This window comes from Adiantum capillus-veneris, chromosome 24, assembly GCF_014529385.1.
Source record: "Adiantum capillus-veneris isolate H3 chromosome 24, ASM1452938v2, whole genome shotgun sequence".
Classification (NCBI taxonomy): domain Eukaryota; kingdom Viridiplantae; phylum Streptophyta; class Polypodiopsida; order Polypodiales; family Pteridaceae; genus Adiantum; species Adiantum capillus-veneris.
Genome location: NC_140954.1, coordinates 39,929,728 through 39,947,055, shown reverse-complemented (window position 1 = coordinate 39,947,055; position 17,328 = coordinate 39,929,728). Strand labels below are relative to the sequence as shown.

Below are 17,328 nucleotides of genomic sequence, written 5' to 3'. Positions count from 1 at the left end.
AGTATCTTTGTCACCTGCCATATCTGCATTAGTATACCCTTGTAAGAAAATATCAGTGCCTCCAAAATATAAAGCATTCATGGTTGTCCCCTTTAGATACCTTAGTATCCATATATGTTGATGCTATATCTGCATCAATATACCCTTGCAAGAAAATATCAGTGCTCTAAAATATAAAGCATTTGTGGTTGTCCCTTTTAGATACCTTATTATCCATTTCACAGCTTGCCAATGTTCTTTACCTGGATAATCCATTAATGTACTCATAACTCCCATTGCATGTGCAATATATCGATGTAGCATATGGAACTGTAGACATATAAAATATCTCCCTTGTGTCTTTGAACACATACCCTTGGTTAGTTTAAAGTGACTAGCCAAAGGTGTAGAAACCGATTTTGCATTTTGCATTGCAAACCTTTCTAGTACCTTCTTGATGTAATCCTCTTGAGATAGCTTTAGTGTCTTTTGCTCCTTGTCCCTTGATCTCTTCATACCAAGTATCCGCTTTGTAGTACCTAAATCTTTTATTGAAAATGATTTGGACAACTCCTCTTTTAGTTCTCTGATATCTTGCATGTTAGCACTTCCGCTTTGCAACACCTAAATCTTTCATTGAAAAAGATTTGTACAACCCCTCTTTTAGGTTTCAGTCGTGCGTGAAGTTTTGGTTTTATGGTGAGTAATTTTTCCCATGCACGAGGGATTCTCCTCATAAAGCTGGGGTCTTACAATGTGCATTTTTGAGAATAAAAATGAAAGGTGTGAATCTGGATCCATACTTTACAAAATGTTGCATATTTGACCCACACGAATTTCTATATTTAATTCTAGTCACAAAGATTTTTCGATAGTTGCAAAAACATCAAGCACATATATAAGTAGCTACCATGGATTATTATTGCATGCACCTTGCTCATTTTTTTCTTAGATTAGAGTACGAGTTTTAGTGACACATCAATTGTTATCATGCATTGGTCCTTTTATAAGTGTAGTTACTATTAAGGTTGTGTACAAAAGTGAGGGATTATAATTTTTATAAGTACTTTGGCTAACATTTAATAAGATTGCAAAAGCATTTCTTGAGATGTTTTCTAGATTCCATGTACCATTTCATTTAAATTTGTGGAAAAAGGACATGAAAGTGTTCTTTTTGGTATCAAACTAGTGTTAAAGAGATATGCGAAGGCAACCAAATAAGGATGAGACAATTATAGGCCAGAGGTTTCTTGAGGGACTGTCCATATGAGAAGGAACAACTATTGGGTAGAATCCATTGCCCATTCAATGGGTCAATCTACACCCAACCAACACTCATCAATCTCTCTCTCTCTCTCTCTCTCTCTCTCTCTCTCTCATTTTGTGCCATGTTGAGTAATTTATTTGTGTTTGATCTCTTGTTGTTTTATCCTTAATGCACGTGGCCATGGTTATACATCTATGACACATGCCAAAAAATGACTCTCTAGATGTCTAATAAAACATTTCAAACACATCAAAAGGATTTGCTTAGGAAGTTACTATTAGCTCAAGGCCAACCAAGCAAGACTAGTTCAACCTCTTAATCTTTAAATGTAGAGGGGAGTGTGCTCTTACCAGTGAAGATTAAATGTAGAGGGGAGTGTGCTCTTACCAGTGCTAAGGACCTTACATTTTGTTGGCATAACGAATTCACGTATGTGCTTCCTGCGTGTGACACGGGCCTTACATAGCCTGCATTTTGCTAATACATCACAGTCATCACTCTCTTAAAAGTTAATTTATCTGTCAGCTTTCACGAGAGCAGCCATGCTCAGCTTCTCGGTTCGGACCTTCTCTTTCGTCTGCGATTTGGGCTTCTGTTCCAGCATTTCTTTGGTAACTGTGGGGAAAAGCAACGGAATCCACGATTAACAGGTAATGCCATGTCCTCATCATCTCTGCTAACTGTGCACTTGGGCATGCTGGGAGTATTGGGTGCATGCATTACGAGTGTGGATATGTCTCAGAGAGAGAGAGAGAGAGAGAGAGAGAGAGAGAGAGAGAGAGAGAGAGAGAGAGAGAGAGAGAGAGAGAGAGAGAGAGAGAGAGAGAGAGAGAGAGAGAGAGAGAGAGAACGTTGCACCTGTATTTCTCAAGCTACAGCTGCTCTGGAGAGTCATGTCTGATTAAAGGTTACATCTCCATCATCTACGCAGGGTTCAAGAGAGAGTTCAATAGATAGTGCTTATCGTGCTACAGTTTTATTTATGTGAAGATCATCAGGCTGGAAATTTTGTCGCCATTATACAGATAACAAATGACCCTCAAAGTTTTCACAGTGGTCATCTATTGTGCATAAGAACTATTAGTGTTTCAGGACATCAAACAGGGGCATTCTCCAATCGAGTTCTGTTGTATTGATTCAAACATAGAATACATTCATGATACAGGGTTCTAGTGTGTTGCTGCCCTGATCCATTATCAAGCACCCATCCTGGCTAAGATTGCGTGCTCACTACATGGAAAAACAATTTTTCGTTTGTGCTGATTCTACTGCTAAGTATTCTCCATTGCCTAGCAGTAAGGGCCACAGACTGGGGCGCAAAGACTTTCCTTCAGGATTCCAATTTGGAGTTGCAACCGCTGCATACCAAGTGGGTGCTATTTTTCTCAGCTTTATAATATTTTTGTAGTGCCTGACATTTAATCAAACTGATGCTGCAGATTGAGGGTGCAGCTTTCGAAGGGGGAAGAGGGTTGAGTATTTGGGATGTATTTTCCCACATTCAAGGTAACACTGGTAATTCAGTTAGTTCAGGTCACAGAGCCACGTAAAATTTGCCACTGCTTTTGGAACAAAGGAAATAGAGGCAAGTTTATGTTTTTAAACTGCACCAGAAGAAAAAGGGCCATGCTGATGTTTGTGTGATGGCTTGTATCTGGGAGCCCTCCGTCTCCTGGGAGCTCTGATCATCTCTGCTCGCTAGTACTAACAGTAATAATATCATGCTGTGATGGGTGGGTGTAATGATTTATACATCCAATAGATGCGAGGACTTGTAGGATTTCCTCAGGTTCGGTAGTCTGCCACTGCCATCTCTCCTCAAGATGTCGCTAGTGTTGTGCCCTTTTGTCCTGAATCTCCCACCTATGGCCTGTATCGGTCTGATCTCCTCTGCTCTGCTAGTAGTAGCCCCCTGCTGGGGTTTTCCGCTGGTGCGATGTCTGCACCAGCTGGAAAAACTCAGTAAGCTGGGTTTGCCAAATCTGATCTCTAGTACTCCCTGTTTGGACTAGGCGCTCTCAATGTTGGTACATCTCAAGGAGGAACCGACCTAAGCGTCTCTGATTCTGAGATGTCATAGACCTGCAGGAGTGAAATAGCTGCTCCTCTAAGTAGGAAGGGATAGTTGGCTTGTATATCTCTAATTGCTGCAAAGCTAGCGTCGAGCCTCAATCTCAAAAGGGAGAAATGAAACTACATCTACATGCAAAGTACTCCTCTCTCAACCTCCTGTCTACAAAGTCTAATATCTGGCCTCTCGTGGGATGTCTGTGTAATTGACGGGCACCACGTGCCAACTGAAAACAACAGAACTTTAGTACTTCAAATACAATTGAACACACACACACACACACACACACACACAGAGAGAGAGAGAGAGAGAGAGAGAGAGAGAGAGAGAGAGAGAGAGAGAGAGAGAGAGAGAGAGAGAGAGAGAGAGAGAGAGAGAGAGAGAGATGAAATGAAATGAAATGTTATACTAATGTCTTCAAAAGGCCAAAGTGATCTTTGAGACCAGAACGTTACAATGTGGTGGATCTGATACAAAGTCAGAGTAACAAAATGACAAAATAAAAATACTATGGAATCATAAACTGGTAGGTGTGAACTAAGTAGCTAGCTGGGATAGCTAAATCACGAGAGATCCAGCATTGGTCGCTGGCGGATCTCATCAATCTCCTCCATGGTCAACAATCTGACCGGGTGTCGTGCATGTCGGGCCAAAGTAATCCGAATCCTCTGATGTAGCCTTTGTCGATGCTGAGTAGTCCTCCGCAGTCGTGGGCGTTTGGATCTCCCCCGCTTAGTCGCTCGGTCGATCAGTGTGCCTCTGGTGTGAGGCGACAAGCTCTGCTGTGGTAGTAGCTCCTCCGGGTGTCCAGTGTCTGCTCTAAAGAAGTCTGTGATGTGTCTCTGATATTGGCTAGCCTCTCCTCTCATCAATCTCTCTTTGTGTCTGCGTAGCTCGAGCAGAAACAAACCTAGGCATCTCTGATCCTCGTACCTCATGACTTTGGAGAGTGGTCCAAAGCCCTCTCTGAACAAGCACAGAAGACACGGAGTGGCGGAGTTCTACTCCCAGATGCATTGGCCCCAAAACCTTGGTGCCTCTTTCGGTATTTCTTTCTATATATTTTTTTTCCGAGAAAAAGATCCTTCTATTAGTTAATGAAACTGCCCATAGGGCTACAATCACCTCTTCGAGAGAGGGCTACAACAACCATGATGGGGAGACTCTCCCAATGAAAAGACAGCATATGTATAATGAGGCTAAATCAAGAAATGGGAGGAGAGAAAAGCCACATAGGTGGACGGTAGTGCCATCTGAGTACGCCCTGGACCATGGTGAAAAAAGGCCCCGGATGCCAAAGTCGAAGGAAGGCCTCTCTGCACTCTCACATGCGGTCGGAGCTGCCCTGAAGTCTCTCGAGCTATCCTCTGAGAGTGTGGATCAGCTCTAACCAAAGATCGCGAACAGTCTCTGCTGGTGGTACAGGGCGAGCCTCAAAGATGCGGAAGCAACGGGCCCGCCAGATGAACCAGAGTGTCAGGCCACTGATGAGCTCGCAACACTCCTCTCTCTCACTGCACCACTCCTGTGGAGTAAGCTCTGTGGCAGGCTGGAGTGTAGGTCGCCCCCCATGCATCACTATCATCCTGTTGGTGGAAGAGAGCTCAAACTGAAGTGCCGGGCCCGTGAGAGTGGACCAAGCAGCTGCCCCCCAAGTGTACTGCCGAGCAGTGGAGAGAGCAGGCATCAGCCGAAGAACACGAAGCCACACCTGCTGTGCCAAGGGACAGTCCCAAAGACAGTGACGCTGACTCTCCACAAGATGGTCACAAGCTGCGCATGCGGCCGAGAGACCACTATGCACAAACCGGCTCCCAACTGCTGTAGCTCTATGTGCAACCAGCCACTGAAACAAAGTGACTCGCCTCGACTGTCTGGAGTCCCACAACCTCTCCCAAAAAGCTGCCAAGAACTCAGCTGTGAGACTCTCCTCCTGCCAATGAGGTGCTGCAGCAGGGCGAGCCTCTCTCTGTGCTGCCAGTATGTGACGTCCCAGTCGAACAATGTACTGAAAGAAAGGGACGCCTGGGTTGTCTGCAGAAGAGAAAGGGTCCCTCCACAGCCACTCTCCAGGATCCCACTGTACTCGTGCCAGTGGACAACACTCCCAAGCCCACAGTCTCCAATGTCCAGTCTCAAGAGCAGTTGGGTTAGGATCGATGACACAAGTCCTCCCACAGATGCCCACCACTTGGATCGTCTGAAAAACAGCACTGCCACCTGCAGGGGCTCTATTGCAACTCGCTGTAAGAGTCCCTCACCCTGTAACTCGAAAAACAGGGAGGGAACAGTCTCTGAGCAAGCCCGAACTGAGATGAGAACCTCCAGTCGCGTGAAGGCTCCATCCATTTGGGCGCTGCTGACTCGAGAGGTGTGAGCCACTCAGCTGGTACTCCCTCTGAGATGTCCTGGCACATGCTCTGCACCCCTCTCATGCCCTGTAGAGCTGAAGGCCCTACAACTCCTCTGACAAGCCTGAAAACTGTAACCAGTCACCTAGAGAGCGTTTCGGGCCCGCTGCCATGCGACCCTAGGAAATATGAGGCTGACTACCAACCAAGTGGCCTCTCTGAGTGCTAACCATGGGGTTCCAAACAAGGGGCTGGCGTAGACGCTCCTCCGTGCAAGTAGGCTGCCACTGCTCTAGGCCTCGCCGCAAATGCTCCCAAGATCGAAGCAAACCCACAGCAAAGCCTTCAGTCTCCTGCTCAAACCAAATCTGCGCATCTCTGTGAAGATCCATCTGGTCGAAGGTTGCCAGGGGCCTCCTGCCTGAGGCACCCTAGCACGAAGCCGCTGTAGCAAGAACTCTTTCCAGGGCTCCTCACCTGGAAGAAGTCCTCGGACGATGAACTTCCCAAGAAGGGCTCTGCTGTGCTGTGCTGTGCTGTGCTGGGTCTATGATCCCAAGCTCTCCCTGTGAACAAGGAAGAGTGATGATCTGCCAAGCCACTTTGGCCTGGGTTGTTTGAGTGTCACGCCCTGACCAAAGGAAGTTCCTGATCAGCCTCTCTACCTGGCTGATACAAGAACTCGAGAAGATCCAGCAAGAAGTGATGTACCACATAGTAGCCAACAACACCAGGTTGGCCACTACAACTCTGTCAGCCAAAGAAAAGTCGTGCGGAGCTCCAATGTAACAACTTCCTCTTGATAGACAGGAGGAGGGGAGCAATCTGCTGCTCGGGAGACAAGTCCAAACCAACCTGACAGCCCAAGTACCGAACTGCAGTCCCTAGGGGAATCCACCTAAAACCCTCACCTGACATCCAATTGGGCACAGAAGCACTACCAACCGAGAAAGCCACTGTCTTTCTCCAGTTGATCAGTGCGCCAGATGCACAACAGAAGGTCTCAAGAGCCTGTTCACACCTGTGAAGGTTGGCCTCCTGGCCATCCAAGTACAAGGCTGAGTCGTCAGCAAACTCAGCGTCCAGTAGCTCATCTCCCCGAATAGGGAGTGCTAAGCCCCGTAACCAACCTGCTGCGACACCAAAAACCTGCTCATCGCCTCGGCATAGAACAGAAAGAGGAAGGGGGCAAGAGGGCAGCCCTGTCTAACCGAGCGTGTGAGCATGAAACGGTCACCTTTACCTCCTGACAAAAGTACCTGACTGTGTGCCCGTCTGTACAAAGCTGACACCCCTTTGATCCAAGCATCTGAGAAGCCCATCCTGCATAGAGTGCCCTCCAGAAAGTCCCAATCAACTCTGTTGTAGGCCTTCTCAAAATCTAGAAGAAGAATCACCAGATTCTCACCACGGAGCCACGCTAGGATAGAAGCTTCCCAAAAAGTAAAGATGTTGTCAAGGATATTGCGCTCCTTGACAAAACCAATGTGAGTCCCATGTATAAGGCTCTCTAGAAGTGGTTGGATCCTCAAACTCAGAGCCTTGGCAAGAATTCTGTAGGCTGAGTTGAGGATGGTGATGGGGCGCCATTGTCGAATCTCATCCAAGGAGCCACCCTCCTTGGGAATGAGGTAGATCAGACCCTCACTCATGCTGTCAAGCATCTCTCCTGTGTGCAAGATGTACTGAAAAGCACTACAGAGATCTGGGACAAGCAAGTCCCAGTACTCCAAGAAAAAACTGGGAGTCAAGCCATCCTCACCTGGACAGCTACCACGGGGGAGTGCACTAAGAGCCGTGTGCAACTTCTCAAGCTGAAGTGGCAGCTCAAGCCTCTGACGCATCTCCTCAGTCACAAGGCAAGGCATCTGTGCCCACACCTGCTCCTTGCATGCATCCTGATGCTTTGATTGAGGCTCTGTAGATAGTAACTCACGGTAAAAGTAAGTAGCAACTGCACGCATGTCCTCTGGCTCAGAAGCAATTGACCCGTCGGGCCTCCTCAACTGACTGACCTTGGCATGCGTATGCCGAGGTCCCACTGCCGCGAAGAAAGCACCAGTCACTCTGTCACCCACCTGTGTCCACTGAGATGCCTGTCGATGGAAAGCAAACTCACGGCGCCGCTCCTCTGTGCTAACAAGCTCCTGGCGAGCCTGTTGTAATTGCTCCTCCAACCAAGGACTGCTGCTCTTGCATCCTCTGCAAGGAAGCAATGCCTCGTTTGAGACGCTGCTCCTCCTCTCTTGCTGTAGCCAGGCGAGCCAAAGACTCCTGAAGAAAGAAACGACTAATCTGAGCTAGTCCTGAGGCCACTCTGTCAGCACGAGAATCCTGCATGTCCAAGCTCTCTGTCCAGAGAGCCTCTACTCGCTCTCTGAGTGCAGAGTGTAGCAAGACCCTCTCAGGGATGCGAAGCATCGTGCTCCCCCTCCTCTGTCATAAGACGGGCACCACGTGCCAATAGAAAAGAACAGACTGAATAGACTTTTAGCACTTCAATAATAACTAAACTAAAAGAGAGAAGACACGCGACACAGAGTGGCGGAATTCCACCCCAGAGAGTATTGGCCCCAAACCTTGGCGCCCCTTCCGGTATTTCTTTATATTGCATCAACACAGTACAAGCCGGTACTCCAGACTCTGCACCTTCTCCAGGAAGCATGCCAGAGAATGAGCCCTAACCTCATATTTAAAGGTCCTAGGTCCCAAAAGCAGTTTACAGTAAAAAGCCTTCAAACTCAAAAGCATCTAGTTCAAAAGCAAAGCCAAAAAGCTGCCAGCATAAATCACGGAAATCCGTACAGTTGCCACGTCATCAGCCAACGCAAAACGTGGAAATCCGTATAGCTTGCCACGTCATCATGCCAGCGCAATTTTCGGAAATCTGCCACGTCATTAGTTTTAGTTTTTTTTTTGTTTTTTGTTTTTTGTTTTTTTTTTTTGCGTGTGTGCGGGTCCTGCTTTATTTTAATCCTTTATGTCACTTGGGGGCCCATCGAGAACGGAGTCCCCATAAGTTGGGAGAACTTCTTTTGTTACTTGTTCTTCTTAGGGTTTAGGCCCCTCGGCCAGCATCTGCAAGTTGGCTCCATTCTTTAGGGCTTTGACACGTTAGCAGTTTGTTACATCCTCTGCCTATCTGCCACTGTGAGGATCATTGGAGCATGGTCCGAGAAGGAAGTCCGTGCCAGAATGCCAACTGTCCCACCCAAGTCACAGAAATGGTCACTAGTGTAGAAGCGATCTATCCGCGATAGATTCACTCCTCCCACTTTGTGGTCCGAACGAGAGAAGGCCAGGCTGTCTGGGGGCCTCACAAAGCTGGATGCTGCCACACATCCGAAACCCTTTGAGTCATACAAAACCTCTCCCAAGCTGCTAGCTCAACTCCATGCACAGTAGCATGGCTACCACCAATCCTGTTAGAAGGGTCCTCCAACATGTTGAAGTCACCCCCTATGCACCACTGCTCTGCCTGCGGCAGAGACTCAACAATCTGTAACCAAAACTCTGCTCGTGCACTCCCACATTGGGCACATATATGTTCAGGAAGCCCACAAGGCAACCCTGAACCTGCATAGTGATCCACTGAGCCCTGCCTGGCACAATAATCCCTCTGCCCACAATGGCCTGCTGCAAAGAATCCGCAATAGTCATACATACCCCACCCTGGATGTCTCCAGGTCCAAAAGCAGCTGACCAAAAAGTATCATATCATCCACGCAAGAGCTGACCACATTGTCTAATGCGGCTCTCACACAGATGATGCTCCTGTAGCATAAGGAGATCAATCTCTCCTCCCACAAGGCAACGCTGAAGCTCTTGACGCAGTCGGTCCCTGTGACGCTGAAACTGGGGCCACCTAATCCCTGCACGTTCCATGAGACGATCCTCATGGGGAGCGAGAGAGAACAAATGCTACCGCAGCAGCTAAACGTGCTACCTTCGAGGCTGGCTTGGATGGGGAGTAATCCGCATCCAAGCGTCCTCTAGATAGGCGTGACTGCAAAGAGTGCCTGGCCCAAACCCAAGTAGACTGAGCCGTACGTAAAGCAACCTCCTCTGTCCAGGAGTCCTCATGAATGTGTACATAGCATGGCGAGCACTGTGTATCAGCAAAGAAGTGAACCACAATGTGCCTACATCCTGCTGCATCAGGAGGGGTCACAACAAACTTGGCCAATGGCCACAGAGTCTGAAGCATGTCTGTAACTCCCAGGTCTCCCATGTGGTGAGAGAACTCTAGGGCTTGTGTATGGAGCCACTCCAACACTGAGTCGAGAGTCCACTCAGTTTGGTCCCTGCCGCAAAGGGGAAAAGAGAAGCCAACCGCTGAGTCCAAGGGTTCTATCCCCCTAGCTGCAAGGAACATAACATGAACCCTGAAGCAGACTGCCTCAAGGTCTGATGAGGAGTCGCCGAGAAAGCGTGAAAAGTCGTAGGCAAAGAAGTCCCATCGGCGCCGAATGTCGAAGCTTGTCAGACCACGAGCGAATGCTGCAAAGGGAGACGTCTGTACCTGCAGAGAGGGTCGCAAGAAAGGCTGTCCCTCTCTCGTTGTCACAAAGTGATGACGTGTCTGCCCGAGAGCATGCGGGAAACCCTAACCCTGACTGGTGCTGGAAACCCTAATTCTGAAAACCCTAACCCTAAAACCTGCAAACCCTAAAATCTGCCAAAAACCTAACCCTAACCCTAACCCTAAAAACTGTCATAAACCCTAACCCTAACCCTAGGGCAGCAGGCTCAGATTCCTTGAAATGCGCTGGCATGATGACATGGCACCGTACGGAATCTTCCGGAAATTGTGCTGGCAGAATTGCGTGGGCTGCTTTTTGGCTCTACGCAATTCAAGAGAGAAAGAGAGAGAGAATATTTGCTTTATTTTCCTAAAGCTCAAGAGAGCTTGAGAGAGGAAAGAGATTTTGCTTTTATTTTAGGCTTTTGATCTGCAGCTTTTGGGGCTCTGCTTTTGGCATCCCTTGTAAACATTAAATAAGTGGTTTGGGCACACACTCTGCAGAGCATCTGGATGCAGAGTCTGAGAGTGAAACCCTAACCACTCTCTTGTACTTTGAATTGATTAATACATAAAGAAATACTGAAAGGGGCGCCAGTCTTTGGGGTCAATATCTCTAGGCACGGAACTCCGCCGGGCCAGTGCAAATATATTGTGAACTGTGAACTGTTTTGAAGTGGTTATTTGGTGCTGTTGTGATTGATTCTTGACTTGGAGTGTCCAAGTCTGTTATAGTGGTATTACAGCAAGGCCGATTTCTCTTCTATGGGAAAACTGATCCCAATTTTTTTTCCGCGGCACCTATGGCTTCACGCAAGGATCAGTCGACTCCCTCTGCATCCGGAGATGCGGGCAGGGATCACAACAAAGATTCCGGCATAGAGTATGGCCCGCCTTGGCCTACTCAGGCGGAGCAACGAGAGAGGAAGCATCTTCAATTGATCGGCGATGCAACAAAGATGATGCTCAGTTTTGCTAAGGACCCGAAATTGGCAAAATATATGAGCGAGACTTCTTTTCAGGAAGTGCATGCATAGTGACAGAAAACCACACCACCACCCTCGAAACCCGCTCTCAAGAAACCTTCTGCTTGCAAGCAATATTCAGAGAAGGAATTGGAAGAGGTGGTTGATGCACGGATTGATTAGCTTTTTGACGCGCAGAAGAAAGCCAAAAAGCACAGCAAAAAGCAGAAGAAAGGTATTGACTTCCCGGGTTATTTGGGTCGTCAGTCGACATTTGACAAAGCAAAGAAGCACAAGAAGCGTGTTCGATTTCAAGAAGTACCCAGTTCTTCTTCTTCTTTTGACAGTTCTTCTAGCTCTTCAGATTCGAACAGAAAAGGTAAAAAGCGAATCAAGAAACAACGGTTCGGAAAGGGCAAGAAAAAGGCAAAGAAGTCTAAATCTCGCCCAGTGAGTGACAGTTCTATAGAGGACTCGTCTATAGACAGTTCAGACTCCGACGACGGAAAATTTTACGCGAATGAGAAGAATTTTTATAAAGCCAACTAGTAAGACTTTCTCGAAGATAAAAGCAAGAAAGTCCGAGAGTTCAAGGAAGGTGGACAGTCGATCAAATTTGACACTTTTTCAGGATACAAAGATGCTTCGAAGGCTTTGTGTTTTATACAGCAGTTTGACATCGCTTTCGCGGGAGGACGCTACTCAGAGCACTCCAAGATTCGGAAAGCTGCCTCTTATTTTAAGGGGAATGCTCGAACTTGGTGGTCCACGCTTCTTTTAAACAAAACTGCGCCAGTTAAATGGCTGAAATTTAAGAAGCTTTTTATTTCTTCTTGGTTGATGCAAGAGTATGAATGCGATATACGTGCTGCTTGGACCATCTTCGGATGACCAAGAGAGATACGGTGGATGCTTACTGTGAGAGATTCTGGAGCTCTTTTCTATCCGCCTCTTCATTCAAGAAGATCTCGTTCAGAGAACAGATTGAGCGGTTCACCTTGGGTCTACCTACAGAGATCCGAGATTACTGCTTGGAGCAGAAGTCAGCTTCTATTCAAGAGTCGATGAGTCATGCGAAGCGGGGCTTTGCCATTCACTTTGGCAGTCTGACCTACCCCACCGATGAGGTCATGACACAACGAGCCGAACAGACTTCAGGGAATGAAAGTAGAAAGAGAAAGAGCAACCCAGAGAAGAAGGATGCACGACCCAAGCTTACTCCTACGGAGAGAGCTCTCTTCATCAAGGAGGGGAAGTGCTTTGGATGCGGGGAACATGGACTTATCTCTGCGAAGTGCCCTAAAAAGGCACAGAAAGAACATAATGATAAGGACGACGATAGGCCTGAGAGTTCGAGAGCAGTTGAGGAACGTCGAAGAAAAGGCAAGATGAAAACAGGAATGGTTCCAGATTGTGTGGGTACCGATCCCAACACCATGGACGAGAGTACAGAACTTTACCGAGCTTGGGGCAAAGTGAAAGATCAAGAGGCCCTGATCTTCTTTCATGGAGGAGCCAAGGCCAACTTCATTTCACTGGAATTGGCGGCGCGGCTCGAGATCACTCCCGATCGGCGGATGGGACCACTTGCAGAGGCAGTTCTAGCGGCACCCGGCAGGGACGTAGCCATTACACCTGTCATTGGCAAACTTCGGTTGCATTGCCAGGGGTATTTGGGGCATGAGGACTTTTTCATAATGCCTTTGGAAGGTTGTGATGTCCTCTTAGGGATTCCCTGGTACCACAAGAACAACGCCGTGGTCGATTATCGGGTGAGGAAAGCGACATTGACTACAGAGAAGGGCAGAACCATTGTACTTGATATTAAACTGAAGGGCGAGTCTGTCCCTATTGTATCAGCTTCGGCCATTTCTAAATTAATGAAATCCAGTCTGTTTGTTTACTCGATCTTTATGAAAGAATTGAGCGATAAGGATAGGACAAATATGTCTAAACTTGATAAAGAACGCCAAGATTTTCTCCACTCTCATACGGATTGCTTCTTAGAGGGCCTACCAGGCGAGTTACCACCTGCTTGTCCTGAGATCATACCAATGATCTGATACCTGGAAGCACACCACCGAACCGGCCACCTTACCGTGTGAGCCGAGCACAGAATGAAGAGATTATGAACCAAGTGAAAGACCTCTTGGAAAAGGGTCTTGTCCAGCCTAATACTTCACAGTATTGCTCTCCAATGTTGTTGGTTTTGAAGAAAGACGAATCTTGGAGAATGTGCATCGATTATAGAGCTCTCAACAAAATCACCATCAAGAACAGATTTCCGATTCCTAGGATCGATGATATACTCGACAGATTACAGGGATCCTCGTGCTTTAGCAGGATTGATCTGAAGAGTGGATACCATCAGATCAGAATCGCATCGGGAGACGTCTACAAGACAGCTTTTCGGACGACTTTTTGGTTATTTGAGTTTTTGGTGATGCCTTTTGGCTTAACCAATGCTCCTACGACATTTAACCGGATGATGGACACGATTTTTTGAGAGTACAGGCTATTTGTTGGCACTTTATTTGACGATATCATTGTTTTCTCCAAGAATGAGGCAGAACACAGAGATCATTTGCTTCAGGTCTTTCAGGCATTACGAGATCACAAGTTAGTGATAAATGCAAAGAAAAGTGAATTTTTCCTACCAGAGATATACTTTTTGGGACACATTGTCTCAGCAGCAGGAGTGCAAATGGATCCGGCCAAGATAGAGACTATTCGTGATTGGCCAGATTTAAAGAATGTCCATGAAGTTAGAAGCTTCTTGGACTGTGTTCGTACTACGGGCGGTTCATTCGAAAGTTTGTAGAGGTTTGCTTCCCCTTTACATATCTTGACACAGAAAGGAGTCCCTTTCTCATGGGGATCAACAGAGGTGACTGCCTTTCAGACATTAAAAGAGAAATGACTACGGGACCAGTTTTGACTTTGCCGGACTTGCAGAAGTCATTTGAAGTATATGCTTGTGGTCGTAGTCTGGGTTCGGTCTTAATGCAAGTGTTAGGTGCAGCGGAATGAATGTTTGTGCTTTGCTCAAGATGAGTGCTCCGAACTGTGCTCAAGGTTCCTTTTGTTCTTAGGGAAGGTAGAGCCTTCCGTTCTTAATGAGAGAATGCTATGATCACAAACAAAGTGAATGGACACTGTGCATGCAAGTGTATGAGATTGAGAGATAGAGAGAGAAGAGAGATACGACACCAGAGACGTTGTAAAATCCTCCTCCGAAGGCCGCACTCTCGTCGGCGAGAGTGGTCTACTTATGATTGCACAATCTGGTACAAATGTTATGCATGAAACTGATGCAAGTCTAGGCTATGTCGACGATGACGAAGGGGATGACGAAGTCGACCTAAGGGCTGAAATCTGCAATCTTTCTACTGATGTCCAAAAACGCTATGGGCTTAAATCTGCTGCGGGTCAAAAAATGCTGATTTTTGGGGCTTTTTCTGTGGGTCTTTGTTGCTGAAATTCTGCAGGTTTAGGGCTGAAAACAGATGGTCTTCAATCGTGCGAGGTACTGAGGTGGCATAAACCGCATCTTGAGCTTGTCTTGGAAATCAGTCCAATTGAAGGACAGGGGCGTGAATTCGTTGGCTTCCTCTAGGTGCGCGGCTAGTTGTGCCTCTTGCCATGCGTGGTGCCAATTGATGGCATCACCGGCAGGGTATATAGCTGCCGTCAAAACTTTGCTATTTCCTGTCTTCATAGTTGTCACAAAATAAGCATTAAATTGATGCAACCAAGAATGAATAACCGTAGCATCCATCTTACCATGATACTTACTGAAAGTCAACTTCTCTGTGACTGGATGGTTGGAATCCGCATCGTGGCTTGCGCCACTTGAGGAACTCCCACGATCTTTGGCTGGTTCGGATTTCGAGGCAAGTACTTGTCGAATCAACTCTTGAGTGCGTAGTTCTCTTTGAGCCTCATGCTCGATCTCCAAGGTCGCGCTTCGTGCTGCCACTTCCTCCTTTCTTAGTTCTTTTCGTTCTTTTCGTGCGTCGTGCTCGCGTTCTAAAGCAATGCGATTTGCTTCTTGCTCACGGTCCTTAGCTTCTTGTTGTTCTGTTTTGCTTGCTAATTGTGCCAACGCAACTCGATTCGTTTCTTGTTGTTGTGCCATCATGTCCAACATCGACTTGATTATCGCCTCCATAGAAGTTGGTCCAAATCGTGGCGTAGATGGCGAAGGGGGAAGGTCGGAAAAATCTCTTGGTGGGGAGAACTCTTCGTCGCCTCTCTCATGCTCATCACCTATATGCGAAATATCCATTCCGCTTCGGGTGACGACCATGCACTAGGATCTTTGGTTCTTAAGTTCATGAGGAACTTGGGTTCTTGAGGGTCTTGGGTTCTTGGGTTCTTGAGGTTCTTGAGGTTTTCTTTTGCTTGCAAATCGTGTTTGAGAAGGATCTTCTCTTCACCCGCGTTCTACTCCTTTCTGCGGGCGCACCCCTTGGCGGCCTTGCGCTCACACCAAGGTTGCTTTTTCCCACCTCACGTCGATTGGCCGGCCGCTAAGTGCATGGTCCGCTCTCAATGAGTGAAAAGAGACACAAGGAGAGGCTGGACAAGCCCTTCTTTCTTGGGATTCCTGTCACTGTTCAAAAAACACGATTAGGAATCGACACGCCCAAGCGAACTTGGGTTCGTGCGACTTCAACAAGCAAAAAAAATTCTTGTGATTCTTGTGGTTCTTTCCTTGAGTGATACAGAACACTGCCAAAGCTCTGATACCAATGTTAGGTGCAGTGGAATGAATGTTTGCGCTTTGCTCAAGATGAGTGCTCCGAAGGGCTTTTTCTGTGGGTCTTTGTCACTGAAATTCTGCAGGTTTAGGGCTGAAAACAGAAAATCTTTAAGGCTTGAATCTGCTACTCTTTTCGGGGCTGATCTTGCCGGTTCTTCATGGCTGAAATTCTGCTAATGCTGTAGGTTGCAAAAACGCTAGGGATGCAAAAAGGCTACCTGCAGGGGTTCCTTGGCGATGGTGCCCTGATGCAAAAACACCAGGCTGTGGAAGGTGATGGCGATGTTGCAGATGCTGAAAACGCTAGTGAATGCTGTTGAAGAAAACGCTAGGGGAAGGTCCTTGAGACCACCAAGTTCTTGTTGAGAAGTTGCCTGCTGAGCTTAGCTCCTGTTGCCTCTTCTGCCAAATGGTGCTAGCTCTAGTTTGCTTATATACAAACTTAGCAAAATTGCCCTACCTACTTTTGTTGGAAAGTCACTTAAATTAATAAGTGAAAAATGTCAAAAATAGGAAAAATAGGCTAAATGCACTGGAAAATTCCCTTGATGGAATCTAATGGATTCTGGTGGGAATACTGATGATCATGTTGTGTGCAACCAGAGGATATGCATCTAGACTAAGTGACTGGGCATGCACGTTCTATGAATAGACTCACAAAAGTGCCAGATCTCTTCTAATCTAGATTGACTGAACCCTGATCATGCTGTAGCTTGTCCACGGACACATAGGGTTGGATGCGTCATGTGACAGCAAGAAGGCCATATATCCATGCTCTTACTTAGTGGCGGCATTACCTACTCGGAGCGGATTTTACTGTCTTTACAGACCTTCAGAGTTTGCGCTACTTCTTGTAACAGAAGCAGCTTTATGAAAAGCAGATGCGGTGGGCGAACATCTTGTCACAGTTTCACTTTCAGATTGTCCATATGCAGGGATAGAAGAATGTGGTTGTGCTTTATGCCTGTCAAACTTGACCTTCTGGCATACTAAGCAGCTACGCACAAACTCTTCCACATCCTTCTTGAGTCTCGGCCAAAAGAAGTGTCTCTCTACCCCTTTCATGGTGGTAGCAATGCCGCGGTGACCCGTAAAAGGTAGATAGTGGCATTCAATCATAACCTTTTCCCTCAACGACTGTGTAACGCACAACATGGTTTTTCTCATCAAGTAGCCATTCCGAATGGAATATCCCGCTACTATCTCCCCATCCCGTATCCGTGTGAAAACGTCTGCAAAATTTGTATCTGTGGCATACTGGTCGACCATATCCTTGAAGCTCCTATGATGTATCGCGGAAATAGCCAGAACCAACGGCTTCCGAGACAAAGCATCTGTCGGGATTGTTACAGCCTTTACCCATACCCACCCGCCCCTGAGACAAAGCATCTGTCGGGATTGTTACAGC

The 17,328-nt window shown here is 47.0% G+C and overlaps 1 protein-coding gene across 6 annotated transcripts in view; it reads left to right on the top strand.

Moving 5' to 3' along the window:
- The first annotated feature begins 1,715 nt into the window (after positions 1-1,715).
- Positions 1,716-17,328, top strand: part of LOC147426244 (beta-glucosidase 25-like) — a 57,301-nt gene continuing 41,688 nt past the window's right edge. The window contains exons 1-3 of one of the 6 annotated variants that reach the window (XM_086497840.1): positions 1,716-1,896; positions 2,412-2,615; positions 2,686-2,752. In XM_086497840.1, coding sequence (XP_086353966.1) covers positions 2,481-2,615; positions 2,686-2,752 — 202 coding nt within the window. In that variant the 5' untranslated portion in view covers positions 1,716-1,896; positions 2,412-2,480. Of the gene's footprint in view, positions 1,897-2,177; positions 2,616-2,685; positions 2,753-17,328 lie in introns of those variants that run through there. The other 5 variants (XM_086497839.1, XM_086497836.1, XM_086497837.1 and 2 more) reach the window with 5 other exon arrangements.